This window comes from Coregonus clupeaformis, chromosome 6 (genome assembly GCF_020615455.1).
Source record: "Coregonus clupeaformis isolate EN_2021a chromosome 6, ASM2061545v1, whole genome shotgun sequence".
Classification (NCBI taxonomy): Eukaryota; Metazoa; Chordata; class Actinopteri; order Salmoniformes; family Salmonidae; genus Coregonus; species Coregonus clupeaformis.
Window position 1 is genome coordinate 38,648,606 of NC_059197.1, and position 18,779 is coordinate 38,667,384.

At 42.8% G+C, this 18,779-nt stretch overlaps 1 protein-coding gene across 1 annotated transcript in view; it reads left to right on the forward strand.

The window, feature by feature from the left end:
* Positions 1-18,779, forward strand: part of LOC121567898 (carboxypeptidase D) — a 33,737-nt gene that overhangs the window by 10,509 nt on the left and 4,449 nt on the right. The window contains exons 3-16 of the mRNA XM_041878263.2: positions 9,761-9,903; positions 10,193-10,362; positions 10,729-11,034; positions 11,158-11,270; positions 11,763-11,954; positions 15,495-15,662; positions 15,803-15,912; positions 16,122-16,224; positions 16,316-16,458; positions 16,657-16,826; positions 16,993-17,295; positions 17,870-18,065; positions 18,339-18,474; positions 18,588-18,734. Coding sequence (XP_041734197.2) covers positions 9,761-9,903; positions 10,193-10,362; positions 10,729-11,034; positions 11,158-11,270; positions 11,763-11,954; positions 15,495-15,662; positions 15,803-15,912; positions 16,122-16,224; positions 16,316-16,458; positions 16,657-16,826; positions 16,993-17,295; positions 17,870-18,065; positions 18,339-18,474; positions 18,588-18,734 — 2,400 coding nt within the window. The remainder of the gene's footprint in view (positions 1-9,760; positions 9,904-10,192; positions 10,363-10,728; positions 11,035-11,157; positions 11,271-11,762; positions 11,955-15,494; positions 15,663-15,802; positions 15,913-16,121; positions 16,225-16,315; positions 16,459-16,656; positions 16,827-16,992; positions 17,296-17,869; positions 18,066-18,338; positions 18,475-18,587; positions 18,735-18,779) is intronic.

Genomic DNA, 18,779 nt, shown 5'->3' on the forward strand with positions numbered 1-18,779 from the left:
CTACTATAGGTTTGTTATATTTGTTTTTCATTACTAATACTAATCTTATAGGCTGTTGTTTTCTAGCTCACTGACATCACATCTAACCCTTCAACAGCCAGCAAGTCATTATGCTGTAGTAGAGAACTACAGTGCATTCTGAAAGTTTTCAGACCCCTTGATTTTTTTCCACATTTTGTTACGTTACAGCCTTACACTAAAATGGATAAAATCAAATAAATTCCTCATCAATCTACACACAGTACCCCATAATGACAAAGTGAAAACAGACTCGAAATTGAGCTCAGATGCATCCTGTTTCCATTTATCATCCTTGATGTTTCTACAACTTGATTGGAGTCCACCTGTGGTAAATTCAATTGATTGGACGTGATTTGGAAAGGCACATACCTGTCTATATAAGGTCCCACAGTTGACAGTGCATGTCAGAGCAAAAACCAAGCCATAAGGTTGAAGGAATTGTCCGTAGAGCTCAGAGACAGGATTGTGTCGAGGCACAGATCTGGGGAAGAGTACCAAAGAATGTCTGCAGCATTGAAGGTCCCCAAAAACACAGTGGCCTCCATCATTCTTAAATGGAAGAAGTTTAGAACCACCAAGACTCTTCCTAGAGCTCGCCGCCCGGCTAAACTGAGCAATAGAGGGAGAAGGGCCTTGGTCAGGGAGGTAACCAAGAACCAGATGGTCACTCTGACAGAGCTCTAGAGTTCCTCTGTGGAGATGGGAGAACCTTCCAGAAGGACAACCATCTCTGCAGCACTCCACGAATCAGGCCTTTATGGTGGAGTGGCCAGATGGAAGCCACTCCTCAGTAAAAGGCACATGAAAGGGCGCTTGGAGTTTGCCAAAAGGCACCTAAAGACTCTCAGACCATGAGAAACAAGATTCTCTGGTCTGATGAAACCAAGATTGAAGTCTTTGGCCTGAATGCCAAGCGTCACGTCTGGAGGAAACCTGGCACCATCCCTACGGTGAAGCATGGTGGTGTTAGCATCCTGTTGTGGGGATGTTCTTCAGCGGCAGGGACTGTGAGACTGGTCAAGATCGAGGGAAAGATGAATGGAGCAAAGTACAGAGAGATCCTTGATGAAAACCTGCTCCAGAGCGCTCAGGACCTCAGACTGGGTGAAGGTTTACCTTCCAACAGGACAACGACCCTAAGCACACAGCCAAGACAATGCAGGAGTGGCTTCGGGACAAGTCTCTGAATGTCCTTGAGTGGCCCAGCCAGAGCTCGGACTTGAACCCTATCAAACATCTCTGGAGAGACTTGAAAATAGCTGTGCAATCAATCAAGACTTGAAGCTGTAATCGCTTCCTAAGGTGCTTCAACAAAGTACTGAGTAAAGGGTCTGAATACTTATGTGATATTTCAGTTTTGTATTTTTTATAAATTTGCTAAAATTGATAACCTATTTTTGCTTTGTCATTATGGGGTATTGTGTGTAGATTGATGAGGGGAAAATAGCAATTTAATCAATTTTAGAATAAGGCTGTAACGTAACAAAATGTGTAAAAAGTCAAGGGGTCTGAATACTTTCCGAATGCACTGTATATTAAAGAACATATGTGGCCTCATTTACGGTTACAATACTGAAGGACTGGTTGCTCCAGCTCTGCACTAAATTTTATTCAAACAGGGTTGTTTTCCTAATAGCTGGATTAGGTACCCTATATTCATAGGCCTAGCAGCTTTATGTGTTTGTAGCTTTTGTCTGGATTCTGGAATGAATCAATTCTTTACTGACGAATGAGAACAGGGCTGGTTGAGCAAGGCAGTAGGTCACTGTGGTTTGGGTAGGAAGCCAATACAAATAGTATTGCAGGGTTGGTAGGCCTAATGCTACAAACATTAATCACTGCAAACAGAACAACAGACATATCGTGATTGTAGTGATGACAAGGTTAGTTCTGGGGAATGTTTCTGTTTAAAAGTCTATTGCCATAAGATTCCCATAAGTCTGTCCTCTTATGATGATCAAAGTCAGTCAATGATCTACTTGTCTTGGGCTGTGAGGTTAATGTAGGGCTATTCCACGGAAACGGAATTGTGCTGAGACTCAGATTTTTTTGTGCTGAGACTCGGACACTTAAAATGTATGCCAAACAAAAACCAAGTTCAACAAACCATACAACTCTATGCATAAGGACTACTCTTAACAATTTACAAAGACAATTTTACTAAAACATATTAATTGGAAGATTGCATATTTGGGTATTATTCTACACACTGGCTATTATTTTAATGAGCTCCGCCACCAAACAAGACCAAATTTGGTTGGTCCGGACTGGACCAAATTTTAACTACTTTTCAATGTCCATGGACGTCCGGTGTTGGTCGGTGCTCAGTGGGTGAGGATGCTTTTTACAGTAAATGGAAAGAGAGGGGGTCATGGTTAGGTGTGAGGAAGAGAGAGAGACTACAGAAATTCTGTTACCAATTTTTCAGAACTTCTGTTACCGATTTATGTTTATGAAGTATTAAGTGATTAAAACTGGAAATTCTGTTACCAAATCGGTAACAGAATTTCCAGTTTTAATCACTTAATAATTCATAAACATAATTGATATCAATAAAAACACTTAGTAATTTATAGGTCTGCCTTGTTACTTCTGTGAACTTTCATTATCCTCCCTCCTTATGAGGGAGAACATTTTGAAAATATCTTAAGATATGTGGGTTTTTGTTAACGGAATTTCAAGACATTTTATTTTATTTTAAAATTTTAGTCATTTAGCAGACGCTCTTATCCAGAGCGACTTACAGTTAGTGAGTGAGTGCATACATTTTCATACTGGCCCCCCGTGGGAAACGAACCTACAACCCTGGCGTTGCAAGCACCATGCTCTACCAACTGAGTTACAGGGGACACAAGGCAATGTTTTGTTTTGATGTATTTCTAATAACTTGTGATACTTTTTCTGGTAGACTTTTTCTAAGACCCCTTTTCCATCTGTTTGACAAGAAACCAAAGCCTGTGCTTATTCCTAATTTTTAGGATAGAAAATTGTTGAAAATGTATATATGCCATAATTTCAAAAAAATATTGAATCTTAGCTTTCATTTGACATCCAATTTGACATGCTCCTATGCTCTTCACATGTTGGTGCTTATGGGTCCTTTTACATGGAAGTTACCTGTACAAAAACTCCTTGGGAGTTTACAGTAATATGTAGTGTTAAACCAAAGTTTCTTTAGAATTTACAGTAACATACTGTATTATTTATTTCAGTAATTTACAGGTAACTGGCTGCCAATAAGTTAATGTAAAAACAACAGGATTTTTTTTTTTACAATGTAGTGTTACATTCATTCCTGTTCTCCTTTCTCTTTGTCCTCTACCACTTCAGAGTAAAGGAAAGAGGGAGTAACAGGCCTAGTGTATTTACATGTAACCCCACGCAGCCTCTTTAACGCCATCCGTTCTTAAATTATGTATAGATCTCATCTGTGAAAGCTGGGGGCTTTGCCCGAGCCTTGGGTCAGGTGAATAGATATAGACATAATGGTTACCTCACAGTGAGATGATGAGCAGTGTTTTCCCTAAGTGCCAGCCGTCGTCTAAACAGCTGATAACAGACTCATTGTCGGCCGGCTACTTTTTCCACTTCACTTTTTCTACTTCACTTCAGGCTTCTGCTCATTTAAAAGTTTAAAGTCGCTAGTCAGAAAAGTCTGTATAGCCTTCTCCCTAGAATGAACGATATGCATCTTCTAGTGATCTATTGATACGACAGGCGCCTGTCAGTCACAAAGCGAGCGATGAACTGGAAACACTGCTGGTTTGTCAGTCAGCTGTCTGTCCCTCCTCTTTGTACCTGTGTTATTTTTGTGTGCTGTGGTTGGTTGCTGTCAAATTTCTTTTCACGGAGGAGGGAGAGCATGATGCTCCTTCGTCATCTCCTGTGAATGAATTTACACGTCCCATTTAATGTAAGTGGTAACGATGAGTTGAAATCCACTTAATTATTGTTTTTTGGCACATTCATTTATTTTGCGTGTTTCAACTTTCATATAGCCAGCCATGGAGTCGGGCGCATAGGCTATTGACTTTGCTTTGATTGGCAAACGAAGAGCAAATATTGACTTGTTTATAAAAGGTGTCGAACTGACTAAATAAAGTAAATCTCCTATATCCCTTCGCAATTCTTAAATAATACAATATAGTTATGTCCATGGTATTGCATTGGGACAAGTATACCAAAACACCAGTCTCAACGTCAACAGTGAAGAGGCGACTCCGGGAGGCTGACCTTCTAGGCAGAGTTGCAAAGAAAAAGTCCAGTGTCTGTGTTCTTTTGCCCATCTTTTCTTTTTATTGGCCAGTCTGAGATATGGCTTTTTCTTTGCAACTCTGCCTAGAAGGTCAGCATCCCGGAGTCGCCTCTTCACTGTTGACGTTGAGACTGGTGTTTTGCGGGTACTATTTAATGAAGCTGCCAGTTGAGGACTTGTGAGGCATCTGTTTCTCAAACTAGACACTCTAATGTATTTGTCCTCTTGCTCAATTGTGCACCGGGGCCTCCCACTTCTCTTTCTATTCTGGTTAGAGCCAGTTTGCGCTGTTCTGTGAAGGGAGTAGTACACCGCGTTGTACGAGATCTTCAGTTTCTTGGCAATTTCTCGCATGGAATAGCCTTCATTTCTCAGAACAAGAATAGACTGACGAGTTTCAGAAGAAAGTTCTTTGTTTCTGGCCATTTTGATCCTGTAATCGAACCCACAATTGCTGATGCTCCAGATACTCAACTAGTCTCAAGAAAGCCAGTTTTATTGCTTCGTTAATCAGCACAACAGTTTTCAGCTGTGCTAACATAATTGCAAAAGGGTTTTCTAATGATCAATTAGCCTTTTAAAATGATAAACTTGGATTAGCAAACACAACGTGCCATTGGAACACAGGACTGATGGTTGCTGATAATGGGCATCTGTACGCCTATGTAGATATATCATAAAAAATCTGCCGTTTCCAGCTACAATATCCATTTACAACATTAACAATGTCGACACTGTATTTCTGATCAATTTGATGTTATTTTAATGGACAAATTATTTTAAAAAAAATCAAAAACAAGGACATTTCTAAGTGACCCGACACTTTTGAACGGTTGTGTATGTCCTTGAACCGATTATTTTAAAATAACACACAGAATAAATTATAAAGATAATTTAGTTGCTATTTGAAGCCTACAGTACCCGGGTCGGCCTTCAACTTGAGTTAGTCAATGAGAGGGGGCAGACTGTAATGTCACTTCCTGGAGTTGCTCAAACTGCGCCTGTTATGTCCCCATGAGACGTCATCTTAACCGACTTCATTTGGCATTAATGTGCTATTGTGTCTTCACATAGGATTGAATGGTGTCATGTGATTGATGGCTTTGTCCATTCATACACTATATGACAAAAGTATGTGGACACCTGCTCGTCTAACATCTCATTCAAAAATCATAGGCATTAATATGGAGTTGTACCCCCCTGTGCTGCTATAACAGCCTCCACTCTTCTGGGAAGGCTTTCCACTAGAGGTTGGAACATTGCTGCGGGGACTTGCTTCCATTCAGCCACGAGCATTAGTGAGGTCAGGCACTGATGTGGGGCGATTAGGCCTGGCTTGCAGTCGGCGTTCCAATTCATCCCAAAGGTGTTCGATGGGGTTGAGGTCAGGGCTCTGTGCAGGCCAGCCAAGTTCATCCACACCGATCTCAACAAACCATTTCTGTATGGACCTCGTTTGTGTACGGGGGCATTGTCATACTGAAACAGGAAAGGGCCTTCCCCAAACTGTTGCCACAAAGTTGGAAGCACAGAATTGTCTAGAATGTAATTCTATGCTGTAGCATTAAGATTTCCCTTCACTGGAACTACGGGGCCTAGCCTGAACCTTGAAAAACAGCCCCAGACCATTAGTCCTCCTCCACCAAACCTTACAGTGGCCACTATGCATTCGGGCAGGTAACGTTCTCCTGGCATCAGCCAAAACGAGATTCGTCTGTCGGACTGCCAGGTGGTGAAGTGTGATTCATCATTCCAGAGAACGCGTTTCCACTGCTCCAGAGTCCAATGGCGGTGAGCTTTACACCACTCCAGCCGACGCTTGGCATTGCAAATGGTGATCTTAGGCTTTTGTGCGGCTACTCGCCATGGAAACCCATTTCATGAAGCTCCTGACGAACAGTTCTTGTGCTGACGTTGCTTCCAGAGGCAGTTTGGAACTGGGTAGTGAGTGTTGCAACCGAGGACAGATGATTTTTACGCGCTACCGCTTCAGCACTCGTCGGTCCCATTCTGTGAGCTTGTGTGGTCTACCACTTCACGGCTGAAAGTTGACCAACTGACTTGTTGGAAAGGTGGCATCCTATGACGGTGCCACGTTGAAAGTCACTGAGCTCTTCAGTAAGGTCATTCTACTGCCAATGTTTGTCTGTGGAGATTGCATGGCTCTGTGCTTGATTTTATACACCTGTCAGCAACGGGTGTGGCTGAAATTGCCGAATCCACTAATTTGAAGGGGTTTCCACATACTTTTGTATATATATAGTGTATATACAGTTATTGGTGTATCCTGCCTGGTGGGAGCATGTGGAGGGTGGGGCTGATAGAGCTCATGATCTCTAGCCTATGTTTTTTTCTCAGATATTGTCTAATATGACATGTTATCATATGATGCACACATCACAGGTGCCGCCAGGCAAATCGTTAAACACGAAAAAGTCACTAAGATTACTATTATTAGGAGCATTGTTGCAATGCACACTGTACAGTCTTTTTCATGGTAAGGTTATTAGCAAGTGTCCATAGAGGCACTGTCAGAGACATAGCCTAGGCCTGTTTCTTAATCCCTTGGGAACCACCCTAACTAACATCCCTAAAGTACTCTCTAAAATAGGCTCACATGGGACACTGCCCTGTTGATCTGTTTTACCACAGCTGTCAGCTTAGCACAACTAGACTGGGGCTGACACACACTCTGCCATTTAACAGCTATGCAAGGCAGTTCAACAAGTGTAGTAATGTTTCCCCTACCATGACTCAAGCAAAATAATATGAAAACTCCATTCAGATGGATAATTATTTTTGAAATATATGTTATGCTGCCACAATAAAGCCTGGCATCAAATAGATTTATGATAACCCACCAAATAACTGTCTTGTGGCATTATATCTAAACTCTTTACCAGTCAACCAAAACCACAGAACCCAGAATTAATCTGCAGGCCAGGCAGTCACAGTGATGCAGCCATTTGAGATGATGTTCAACAGCTGCATGTACCACTCTGGCTTGTATTCTGGCTTGTCCTGGGCTGACTCAGTATTGTGTTAGTAAGGGCTTACTCTGTGCTTTCTGATACCTTTCCTCTCTGTGAGAACTAGCCTAACACGCACACATTCAACCCTGATGTGTGTGGATTAAACAGCCTTACTGGAGATTGCTTTTTTATCTGTGCCTGGTAAGTGATTATAGTCACTCACTGATGATTGATGGATGGACACTCGCTTCCTCTCCCCTCCGTTTCTCCCCCTCTTGTTCCCCTCCTCTACCTGTCAGTGTCAAATACCTTCTGAAGATTTCTGTATTAGAGCCACGTCCTGTAGTTGGCTAAATCACAAGCAGCCACGTTAGCCACGTCCTGTAGTTGGCTAAATCACAAGCAGCCATGTTTGCTGTCTCTGCTGTGTGTGTGTGTGTGTGTGTGTGTGTGTGTGTGTGTGATTATGTAAATACTGAATCTGCTCTGTTGTATCTTTCCCACATCATGCTGTCTGATATCATATGCACACAGTAGCATTTCTAACCTGAGCCTGGTAGGCCTCACACATTCAGATAAAAGAGCAGAGGTTGTTGTTTGTGCTGTTTGTCTCCTGTGAGTTAGTGTGTTTTGTGTGTGCGTGCGTGCAATTATGCGCACTAGCATGCATTTGCACGCTGGATTGTGTCTGTGTAAAGACGACAGAGTGACTTGGTCTTGTTTGTGTGTGTGAGGAAGAGGGTTGAGTTTCCTACTTCTATTGGGTTCAGGGTTTCCGTTAGTCGGTAATAGCCGGCTTTTGCCCGATTAAAAAAATAATAATAACAAATGGTTTAATAAAATTGGTGCAGGCCAATTGTCCGGGAGAAGAAAATCATCCCATTGCGATATGCTTTTTAGACTAATAATTGATTGAAATATCAGTCGATGGAAATACATTTGACAGGTCATGCTTATCGGTCTATACTTACTTTGCATAATTTAGTGGAATTAAATTGGTGCGTGTGTACAGTATATTTGTTATGTATCTTATTTATCACATGCGTAAAGCATCTAGAGATTAGATACAAAGCCTTTGAGCAGAAAATCTGTCAGACAGCACGAGAGCTGTGCAGGCTTCATCAGCGCGTTACACACCACTTTGCAATGAGCAGTATGCATTTTGAAAATATACTTAATCGTTTGAAACCTGAAAGTTTTACTACATATTATGAGTCATGTCTTACCTTGCTTCAGAGTAGCCTAGCCAAAATCGGACCATATCCGTGGAGGCAATTCTTTTAAATCAACTTTCTTTCATTGTCCAGGAGCTAAAGGCACAATCCTAGTCATATTAGCAACCCATGCTAGTTGTCGCATATTAGATCTCCCCTCTTTCTAAATTTCTAAATAATATTTTCATCTCGTGCGGTGTGCTTTTGACAACAGTTTTTCAGCTAACTGCATTATGGAACGAACATTTGCACTTAGCCTACTTCCTTGTGCTCATTGCTGTGCTTATAATGTAAAGAAATAATAGTTTATCAACATTTTAAGCTAAACGTTCTGATCTGTTGCATCTGACTCATTGCTTTTTAATGTATTTTGTTAATGTAGCCTATGCCTACTGGTTGGATGAATTTGGAATCTATCGTCCCCCAACTGTCCCAGAGTCAGTTTAGAATAGGCTATTTCTTTCTTGACAAGCTGACCAATAGAATAGGCCTAGGTAAACTTTTCTACTATGGAGACTATAGTAGATTGACATAGGCTAGTGTTTTATTGTACCTTACTCGTCTTGTTGGCAGAGGAAAAGTATATCTTCAAAGTGCGCATCATATTTCAATAAGAACCACACATTGTTGCATCCTCGTCTTGATTTCTGTCATTCTGAGCACCATTGATCGAGGCCCTAATCAGGTTACACATCCAATGCATACGGGTCCGGTAAATTCTCAAATGTCTGGTAAATTAATATGCTGCCGGTCAAATGTCCGGCACCACATTTTCCAAACGCAAACCCTGATTGGGTTACAGCGCCCACCCAGTCATGGCAACCCTTCAGAGGCCTACTGCCTGCCTGCTGTCTGGCTTTGTGCTGAGGGCAACCTGGGAACACTGCCTGAGCGGCAGGTGGCACCAGGCCACAGCAAACACATTCCTCCACCAGGCAGCCCTGGACTGGAGGAAAGGCTGGTGCTGGCCACAGCCCGCTCTGCTCTGCTCTGCCAGAGGCACTTTGCATTGATAAACACCTTTAGCCTACATCCTGGGTTTGGTGTAGATTTAAGGACGTTCCTGACACAAAGCATTAGGCCTGTGTTCATGCTGTTGCTTTCATGACCTAAACAGAAGAGATTGCGTCAACACACTTTCTTTTTGACAGTTTATTTTGGATGCTTGCCCACTTTCTTTAGTTTGTGCTTCCAAAAGTGATACTGATGTCTTCATGAGTGGTTTTGAAGCAGAGAGATCTTGAAATGTTTGCAGGAAAAATTATTGATGTAAGGTACAATTTGTAATCCCTGTTCAGGAGGCATGCAGGATTATAACTACCTGAATGGAAACTGCCTGGAGATCACCATAGAACTGAGCTGCTGTAAATTTCCACCGGCCTCCGAGTTAAAGAAAGAGTGGGACTACAACAGGGAGTCACTCATTGCCTACCTGGAGCAGGTAGGCTTTTCCAAAACACAGTGTCACACTCAAACTTTCAAACTATCACACACATAATTTCATTGCACATATGAATATCTGTAGTATTTATAACTACTCTCTGGTTCTTACTACTGTTACTACTATTTATTTATTTTAATTGAAGAGATTGTTCTGTCTTGACATCCATTTGCAGTTGCTTCTTAGTTCTAGGCAGCACTTAGTGATTTGAGCTTCTTTTGTTCCCAGCTACTGAGGCAATAGGAACAGTGTTTGAGATCTCTTCTGACATTTTCCTGTTCTCTCCCAGGTTCACATTGGAGTGAGAGGCTATGTGAAAGAGGCTACCAATGGGACAGCTCTGCCCGATGTCAGCATCGTGGTGGCAGGCATCAACCATAACCTGACCACAGCCCAGTTTGGTGACTACTACCGCCTGCTGCTCCCTGGGACATACAATGTCTCAGCTATAGCCACAGGGTGAGTACTGCTGGAGGAATGAGCTCCTCTCCTGCTGCACAGGGTACAGAAAATAAAGTATTTAACAAAATAAGCATACTCTACTCCTGGTTTTAGTTCCTGTCTGTTTTTCTTGGAACTGATTTATGTATGGTGTTTTCTTAAATTAAGTAAATGTACATCTTAGAGCTTAATTTACTCTAAGATATTTCCCCTTGTTACTGGTACTTTCCCATGTTACCTGAAACTTCCTGATGAAATACATTTAAAAGATATTACCTGGATGTAGACGCACTGCTGTGCACAGGGTTTTTACTTAGTTTTTTTGCATTTTATTTTATTTTAACTGCAACAAAATAAACATGTTCAATGTCTCTGTCTTCATAGGTACATGTCCATGACAGTAGTTGGGGTTCAAGTGGTGGAGGGCAAGGCCACCGAGCTCAACTTCACCCTGGCTCCCCTGGGAAATGAACCCACAGGTGGCATAACCATACCCTTTACCACCACTACCACTGTCCCTACCACAACCTCAGACCCTGACTCCTCCACCTCTGAGATGGGGACCTCTGGGGCCAACGAGAGCTCCACTCCCCAGGAGGCTCAGCCCCCAGCCCAGCCTGAGCACCAGCCCATCCAGCCACAGGACTTCCGCCACCACCATTACAATGACATGGAGCTGTTCCTGCGCAGGTACTGTTATGTTTGCTTTATAGCCTTTGCAATGAAGCATTTAAAATGTTATGCCAGCAAGTAATGTTAGGATATGAGAGCTTTAATAAAATGTGAAAAAGCCTTGTTCTTTCAACACAACAGGTACAGCAACAGGTTTCGTTCCATCGCTCATCTCCACTCCATTGGGAAGTCAGCAGAGGACCGTGAGCTCTACGTCATGGTGATATCAGACAACCCCACCGTCCACGAGCCAGGTATGGATGTGATTTGGTGTTACTGGAGCTCCAGAAGAGACTATTAACTCTGAAGCAATGCCTTCAATATATGGCTGTTTGGTTTATGTTGATCTAACTTCTTACAGTAACTGGATTGTGTTCCCACACTGAAATTCATAGTCTAGAAAAATAGCAGTTCTGCTGTTTTCTTCCTTAAAAAGATCATGATATTATTGCTTCAGCTCAATGATCTAGTAGCTTCATATGCTTTTGAATGTGGGGGTACTCTCTCTTATCAGCAGGCCCATTACAGCATTGTATTTTTTCAATATTGGGTGGCCTTGAAATGACACTGCAAGGATAAGGAGGGTTTTCAAATTAATGAAGTGCTTTAGTTTAATTGAGTGTGAATTTGTTCAGGAGACTGCCGCCCTCATTCTCTCCCAGCCGACTCTGCCCTACTTCTCTTTTAATAGCAGTCTAACCCTTATTTTCTTGCTTTTTCTCGTTATTTTCTCCCCTCTCCTTCAGGTGAACCAGAGTTCAAGTACATAGCTAACATGCATGGGAACGAGGTGGTGGGACGCGAGCTGCTCCTCAACCTCATTGAGTACCTGTGCCGTAACTATGGCAGCGACCCTGAGGTCACCCAGCTGGTCAACACGACCCGGATACACATCATGCCTTCCATGAACCCAGATGGTTATGAGATCGCCAGGGAGGGTAAGAGAGGAACGTGTGTGTGTGTGTGGAGTGACTGTGTGTGTGTGTGTGGAGGGAGTGTGTGTGTGGGGTCTATTTGTGAAAAATGTTGCCTGTCCACAAGAAAAATGCATTGTAGCCCTAAAAGAAGGCTTTTAACATGTAGCATAAAGTCAGTGGTTCCCAACATTTTTATTAAATTTTTAAGGAACTCAGTCCGGCTTTCAACTTACTCTTGAAAGTTGTAATAGTAGAAGCACAAGGTGTAATTTCGAAATTGGGTAGTGCATCATCAGTTTGTCTCTTGTTATATCAGTCATTGCATACATTAGAGAGCTATTTAATGAAGCTGCCAGTTGAGGACCTGTGAGGCGTCTGTTTCTCAAACTAGACACTAATGTATTTGTCCTCTTGCTCAGTTGTGCACCAGGGCCTCCCACTCCTCTTTCTATTCTGGTTAGAGCCAGTTTGCGCTGTTCTGTGAAGGGAGTAGTACACAGCGTTGTACGAGATCTTCAGTTTCTTGGCAATTTCTCGCATGGAATAGCCTTCATTTCTCAGAAGAAGAATAAACTGACGAGTTTCAGAAGAAAGTTATTTGTTTCTGGCCATTTTGATCCTGTAATCGAACCCACAATTGCTCCAGATACTCAACTAGTCTCAAGAATGCCAGTTTTATTGCTTCTTTAATCAGCAGAACAGTTTTCAGCTGTGCTAACATAATTGCAAAAGGGTTTTCTAATGATCAATTAGCCTTTTAAAATGATAAACGTGGAGTAGCAAACACAACGTGCCATTGGAACACAGGACTGATGGTTGCTGATAATGGGCCTCTGTACGCCTATGTAGATACTCCATTAAAAATCAGTTTCCAGCTACAATAGCCATTTACAACATTAACAATGTCGACACTGTATTTCTGATCAATTTGATGTTATTTTAATGGACAAAAAAATTGCTTTCCTTTCGAAAACAAGGACATTTCTAAGTGACCCCAAACTTTTGAACGGTAGTGTAGCTGATATGGCTGACTTGCTTAAACAAATGTGGTTTCTACTGACAATTGAGATGTGCAAACTATGGCATAAGGGGACGACGAGCAGATAAGAGGCAATCTGAAAGACATTAAGACATTAATGAGCGAGCTAGGACGGACGTAGTCAATATAACTATTTGTTCAGCACTTTTGAAATATACAGTGACAGAATTCAGAACATGGGCCGTTCTTACAGTATTCTCCCTGTACACCAAGTCAGAACCGTAGGATAAATAAAGGGGGCATATAAGCAGACAATGAAAGCTTTTACAATATTCGATGATTACATTTCTCTAAAACAGGCTATTGGCTACATGTGCACCACCAAGTCAGAACAGTAGGCTAAGTTATGAGGGGGAAAGGGACCAAGGCACATGGGCTACTAACAGCTTACTACACAACATACACTTAGTATTACATTCTTAACTACAGTATACATACAGTGCCTTCAGGAATACGTACTGTGCCTTTTGTTACGTTACAGCCTTATTCTAAAATTGATTGAATTGTTTTTTCCCCCTCATCAATCTACACACAATACCACATAATGGCAAAGCAAAAACAGGTTTTTAGAAATGTTTGCTAATTTATAACAACTAAAAGAACTGAAATATCACATTTTACATAAGTATTCAGACCCTTTACTCAGTACTTTGTTGTTTGGCAGCGATTACAGCATGGCTTGGTTTTTGCTCTGACATGCACTGTCAACTGTGGGACCTTATATAGACAGGTGTGTGCCTTTCCAAATCATGTCCAATCAATTGGATTTACCACAGCGGGACTCCAATCAAGTTGTAGAAACATCTCAAGGATGATCAATGGAAACAGGATGCATCTGAGCTCAATTTCGAGTCTCATAGCAAAGGGGCTGAATACTTATGTAAATAAGGTATTGCTGTTTTCGCTTTGTCATTAAGGGGTATTGTGTGTAGATTGCTAAGGACATTGTTTTATTTAATCCATTTTAGAATAAGGCTTTAACGTAACTAAATGTGGAAAAAGTCAAGGGGTCTGAAAACCCTGGCATATTACATCATTTATGCAGCAGCATACAATACATTTTTGGACTCACCTTGTTGTGCTGTGCTCACTTGAACAGGAAGGTGGCGCGGCGGTCCTTCTTGTGGGCATATTTTGTCATCAAACTTTGTCATCAAAGTCTGGCATTCTCTGGATTAATGATGCTTTCAAGACAACTGGGAACTCGGGGGAAAAAACAAGATCGAATCATGACGTCAATGATCTTCAGGTCGGAGCTCTAGAAAGAGGCCAGAGTTCCCGACTTGGAATTCCGAGTTGGATGACCATTCAAAACAAATCTTCCCAGTCAGAGCTTGTTTTTTTCCAGAATTCCCAGTTGTCTTGAACTCACTGAAGTCTGAGATTTCCGAGTTTCCAGTTTTGAACGCAGCAGAAGTCATGCTGGATTGACAGCATGGCCAATGTATTCAACCTTTTCTGGCCCATGGTGTTGCATGTGAATGTTTATCCTTTTAAGCTTGGAAAAATGCCCTTAAACCCCGACTTGGACCATACACCCTCTCCACTGAGTAGCAGGCTACTGATTGCTTTGCAACGCTTGCAGTTAGCCACTGATTCCTTCCAAACCAGGCATTGTTGAATTTGCGATTTCCAACTTGTTGTGTAATGTTTATAACCAATGAGCACCGATACGTTTTAGCTATAATTTCTCTTCATATGACAAGGATTGAAAACTATTTGCCAGTAGATTGTCAACTTGATTCATGATGATCACTGCTTGCTAGCTAAGATTTTGAAAGTATGATGTTGACATGATCAGTCCAATCAAAGCTACGGTAGATATAACGTGATTTGACGTCATTTTATCTGTGGCCAATGACCTTGAGCCTTCTTGGATGGGCACTTCTAATGTAACTCAATGGCAGCACCCAAAGGGCTTGAATTTCCGAGCTCTCCCCGTAGATTTTGCGGGGACGTAGTGTCTCCATGAGTGACAGAACACTGAGCCAATCACGGCGCAACTAGAGAACATTACCAACCCCTACGCTCCGTATTTTCCATTGGCTGCCCCACCACCACAGAAAGCACTGAGCTAGGCTGAAACACCTGCATTTTGGAGCTGCCTTACTCAAGAAAGCAAGACAGAAAGAAAGAGACTATGTTTGTATGCGGCTCAATTATTTTATTTTTTACATTGTTTGCAAACTGATATGTGACATGTATTAATGCCAAAATAACATGCAAAACAGGCAACACCAATGACGGGTTGCCACTGTACGTAGGTCTATTTTTAACTCCGCCAGTTGTGCTGCTGTTTTGCCCAGCAATTTTATAAACAGGAAGTTGATCACCAGGGAAATATTTAAGGTGGAACTACCCTAGTATTAAAAGAAGCCCTGGAAATATGTGTTTTGGTACCTGGGGACTTTGACAGCAGAATGATCCGTTTCAGTCATCTCTGTATAATGGATTGAGATATATAAATAATGTATTTAGGGTATAATGTATTTGTATTGTTTTCTGTTCATTTTCTCTCGCAGGTGATGCCAGAGGGTACACGGGACGCAACAACAGTAACAACTTTGACCTGAACCGTAACTTCCCTGACCAGTTTACTACCATCACTGAACCCAGGCAGCCAGAGACCATCGCTGTGATGAGCTGGCTCAAGAGGTATCCCTTCGTGCTCTCAGCCAACCTACATGGAGGTAAGCCCTAAGCTCTACCATTTTTCAATGTTCATCAAAAAATTATATTTGCCCACCACCAACGCCACTTTGGATGACAACCTTAATATTACAGTAATATACTGCATTCTCATTGCGTATTTCCTCTCTGCCCACTATAGGGTCATTGGTGGTCAACTACCCATATGATGATGACAAGCAGGGACGTACGGAGTACAGCAAGTGTCCTGATGACAAGGTCTTTAAACAGGTGGCCAGAGCCTACTCTCAGGTCAGTGGACACACAATTTGGGTCCTTATATCAATCTATTAATGTCACTTTTTAATGAATATATTAATGCAGTTGTGAAGATAATTTTAATTATGATAATAAAACCAGTGGATAGTTGAAGATAAGTTGATAAGTTTACTGTTTTAATTCTGCTGTTTGTATTGCATTGTCGCCTTTGCCCTTTTGTGTGTGTGTGTGTGTGTGCGCAGGAAAATGCTCTGATGCACAAAGGGCACCCTTGTGAGGACCTTTATCCATCGGAGTTCTTTGAGGACGGCATCACCAACGGCGCCAACTGGTACAATGTTCCCGGTACGTGCCCTCCCATGCCAATACACACACTGAGAGGAACAATTTGTGTGTGTGTGTGTGTATCTGACTTCTCTTTGTGTTCTCTCGCCAGGTGGGATGCAGGACTGGAACTACCTGAACACTAACTGTTTTGAGGTGACCATAGAGTTGGGCTGTGTGAAGTACCCTAAAGCCCAGCACCTGCCTTTGTACTGGGACCAGAACCGCAGAGCCTTACTACAGTACATCCACCAGGTCAGCATACTTACATGCTGTCCTTCACTACGCTGTCATTTGCTCATTCATTCATCACTCTCTCTTTCTCACTTACTCAACAAACTACATTTTTAAAAACCTATAATTTCTCTCTTTCCCTTTATATATGTCTTACCTACTTACTTTGTTTCAAATGCACCAACTTGAATTTGTGTGTATGTGTGCGTGCCTCTGCAGGTCCACAGAGGAGTGAAGGGCATGGTGATAGACATTAAAGATGGTACAGGCATCCCTAATGCCACCATCATGGTGGAGGAGATCGATCATCCAATCACAACCAGCCTAGCTGGAGACTACTGGAGACTTCTGGTCCCTGGGACGTACCACCTCATCGCCTCCGCACGGGGGTGAGAGACAGGACCGTAGAAGTAACTGAGATAAATTAGAGGGTTTGTTTAAAATGTAGACCCAATACCGGGTCTACATTTGCAGGGTATCCCCACCCTAACCCATAGAAACAGAGCTAGAATTAACAACCTTCTATGCCCTAACCCTCCCTCCCCGTCTTCTCAGGTACAACTCAGTAAAGATCTACGCCACAGTGCCAGAGGAGGGGGTGGAGCTGGTAGACTTCCGGCTGACGCGGGTTCGTTCGGAGCCCAACGGCCAGGCCCCCAAGGACCCCGGGGCCACACAGGACCCTGCAGAGGAGGCGTTCCAGAGCGTCATTAAGAACCTGTCTCTGGGCCAGGGGCTGGAGCAGCTTGTTCAGAGTACCGCCACAGAGAGCAGCTTCAGATACAGACGCTACAAGGAGCTGTCAGAGTTCCTGAGAGGTTTGACGCTCAACTTCCCCAAGATCACCTCCCTGCATAGGTAGGCCTGAGTTATGACCCTTGACCTCTAAACCCTAACCTGACATCTAACCTCTAAACCTCAACTTCCCCAAGAGGACCTCCCTGCACAGGTAGGCCCGAGTTATGACCTCTGACCTCCTAGCTAAACTCATCAAATGTCACCTCTCTGACCTCTAACCCATAGTGTAACTGCCCTTAATCAAAATCCTTTTGCTTGTCATGTAAAAAAAATAATGTATATGTATGATCACATACACCAGATAGGTGCAGTGAAATGTGTTGTTTTACAGGGTCTGCCATAGTAGTACAGTGCCCATGGAGCAAATTAGGGTTAAGTGCCTTGCTCAAGGGCACATCGACTGATTTTTCACCTTGTCGACTCGGGTATTCGAATCAGCGACCCTTCGGTTACTGGCCCAATGCTCTAACCGCTAGGCTACCTGCCCTCCTGTACCCCTAATGGCTAACCTCAAAACCTCTCCTCCAAATGTTTAGAATTACGGTCTACGTCTCTTTGCAGAAGAGTCTGCTAGGTAACCATATTCCATATTATCTACAGTGGAATTGATAATAACATGCATTCTTCTGTCTAGTTTGGGCCAGAGTGTGGAGTACAGGACCATCTGGGCCTTGGAGATCTCCAACAAACCAGACGAGCCTGAAACGGCCAAGCCCAAGATCCGCTTGGTGGGAGGCATCCATGGCAACGCCCCCGTGGGCACAGAGCTCCTGCTGGAGTTCGCTGCCTTTCTCTGCATCAACTACGACAAGAACCCCACCATTACCAGGGTGAGATGTTTTAACGGACATGTTTTTACTACACCAATCATAACTACAATGCCTAGTGAAATTATTCACACCCTTGCACAGTTGTGTTGCCTTGAAATTACTAAATATTCATAAAGTTGTTTTTTTATCTACCACACTTTAAAAGGGAAAGAAAACTTTCTAATAAGTTTAGAGATATTCTAAAATAAAAAAGCTCCCTTTTAAATATCACTGATGACCTGTTGTTCTACCCCTCATTCCTCTTGGTCCTTCTTCCCCTTCTCTTCTCCACAGTTGATAAACGAGACGCGGATCGTCATCCTTCCCTCCATCAACCCAGATGGACGAGAGCTGGCCAGAGAGAAACAGTGCACCTCTACTGTGGGCATGACCAACGCACACGGGAAAGATCTGGACACTGACTTCTTCGGTCAGTACCTGCTGTGGTTGGTGTATAGACGGAGATGTTTGTGTTTTGTGTGTGTGTACTTGCATGCCCTTACATGTCTGATGGTATCGTGTCTGTGTGTGCTGCTGCTGTAGGTAATGCCTCCCAGCGTGTGGTGGAGGCTCAGCCAGAGACCAGGGCAGTGATGGACCTGATCTTAGAGAGGGGCTTCACACTCTCTGTAGCCCTGGATGGAGGCTCCCTGTTGGCTACTTACCCCTACGACAAGCCTGTACAGCCAGGTAGGAACATGGGGCTCCAAATAGAATACTAGAAAACAATCAAAT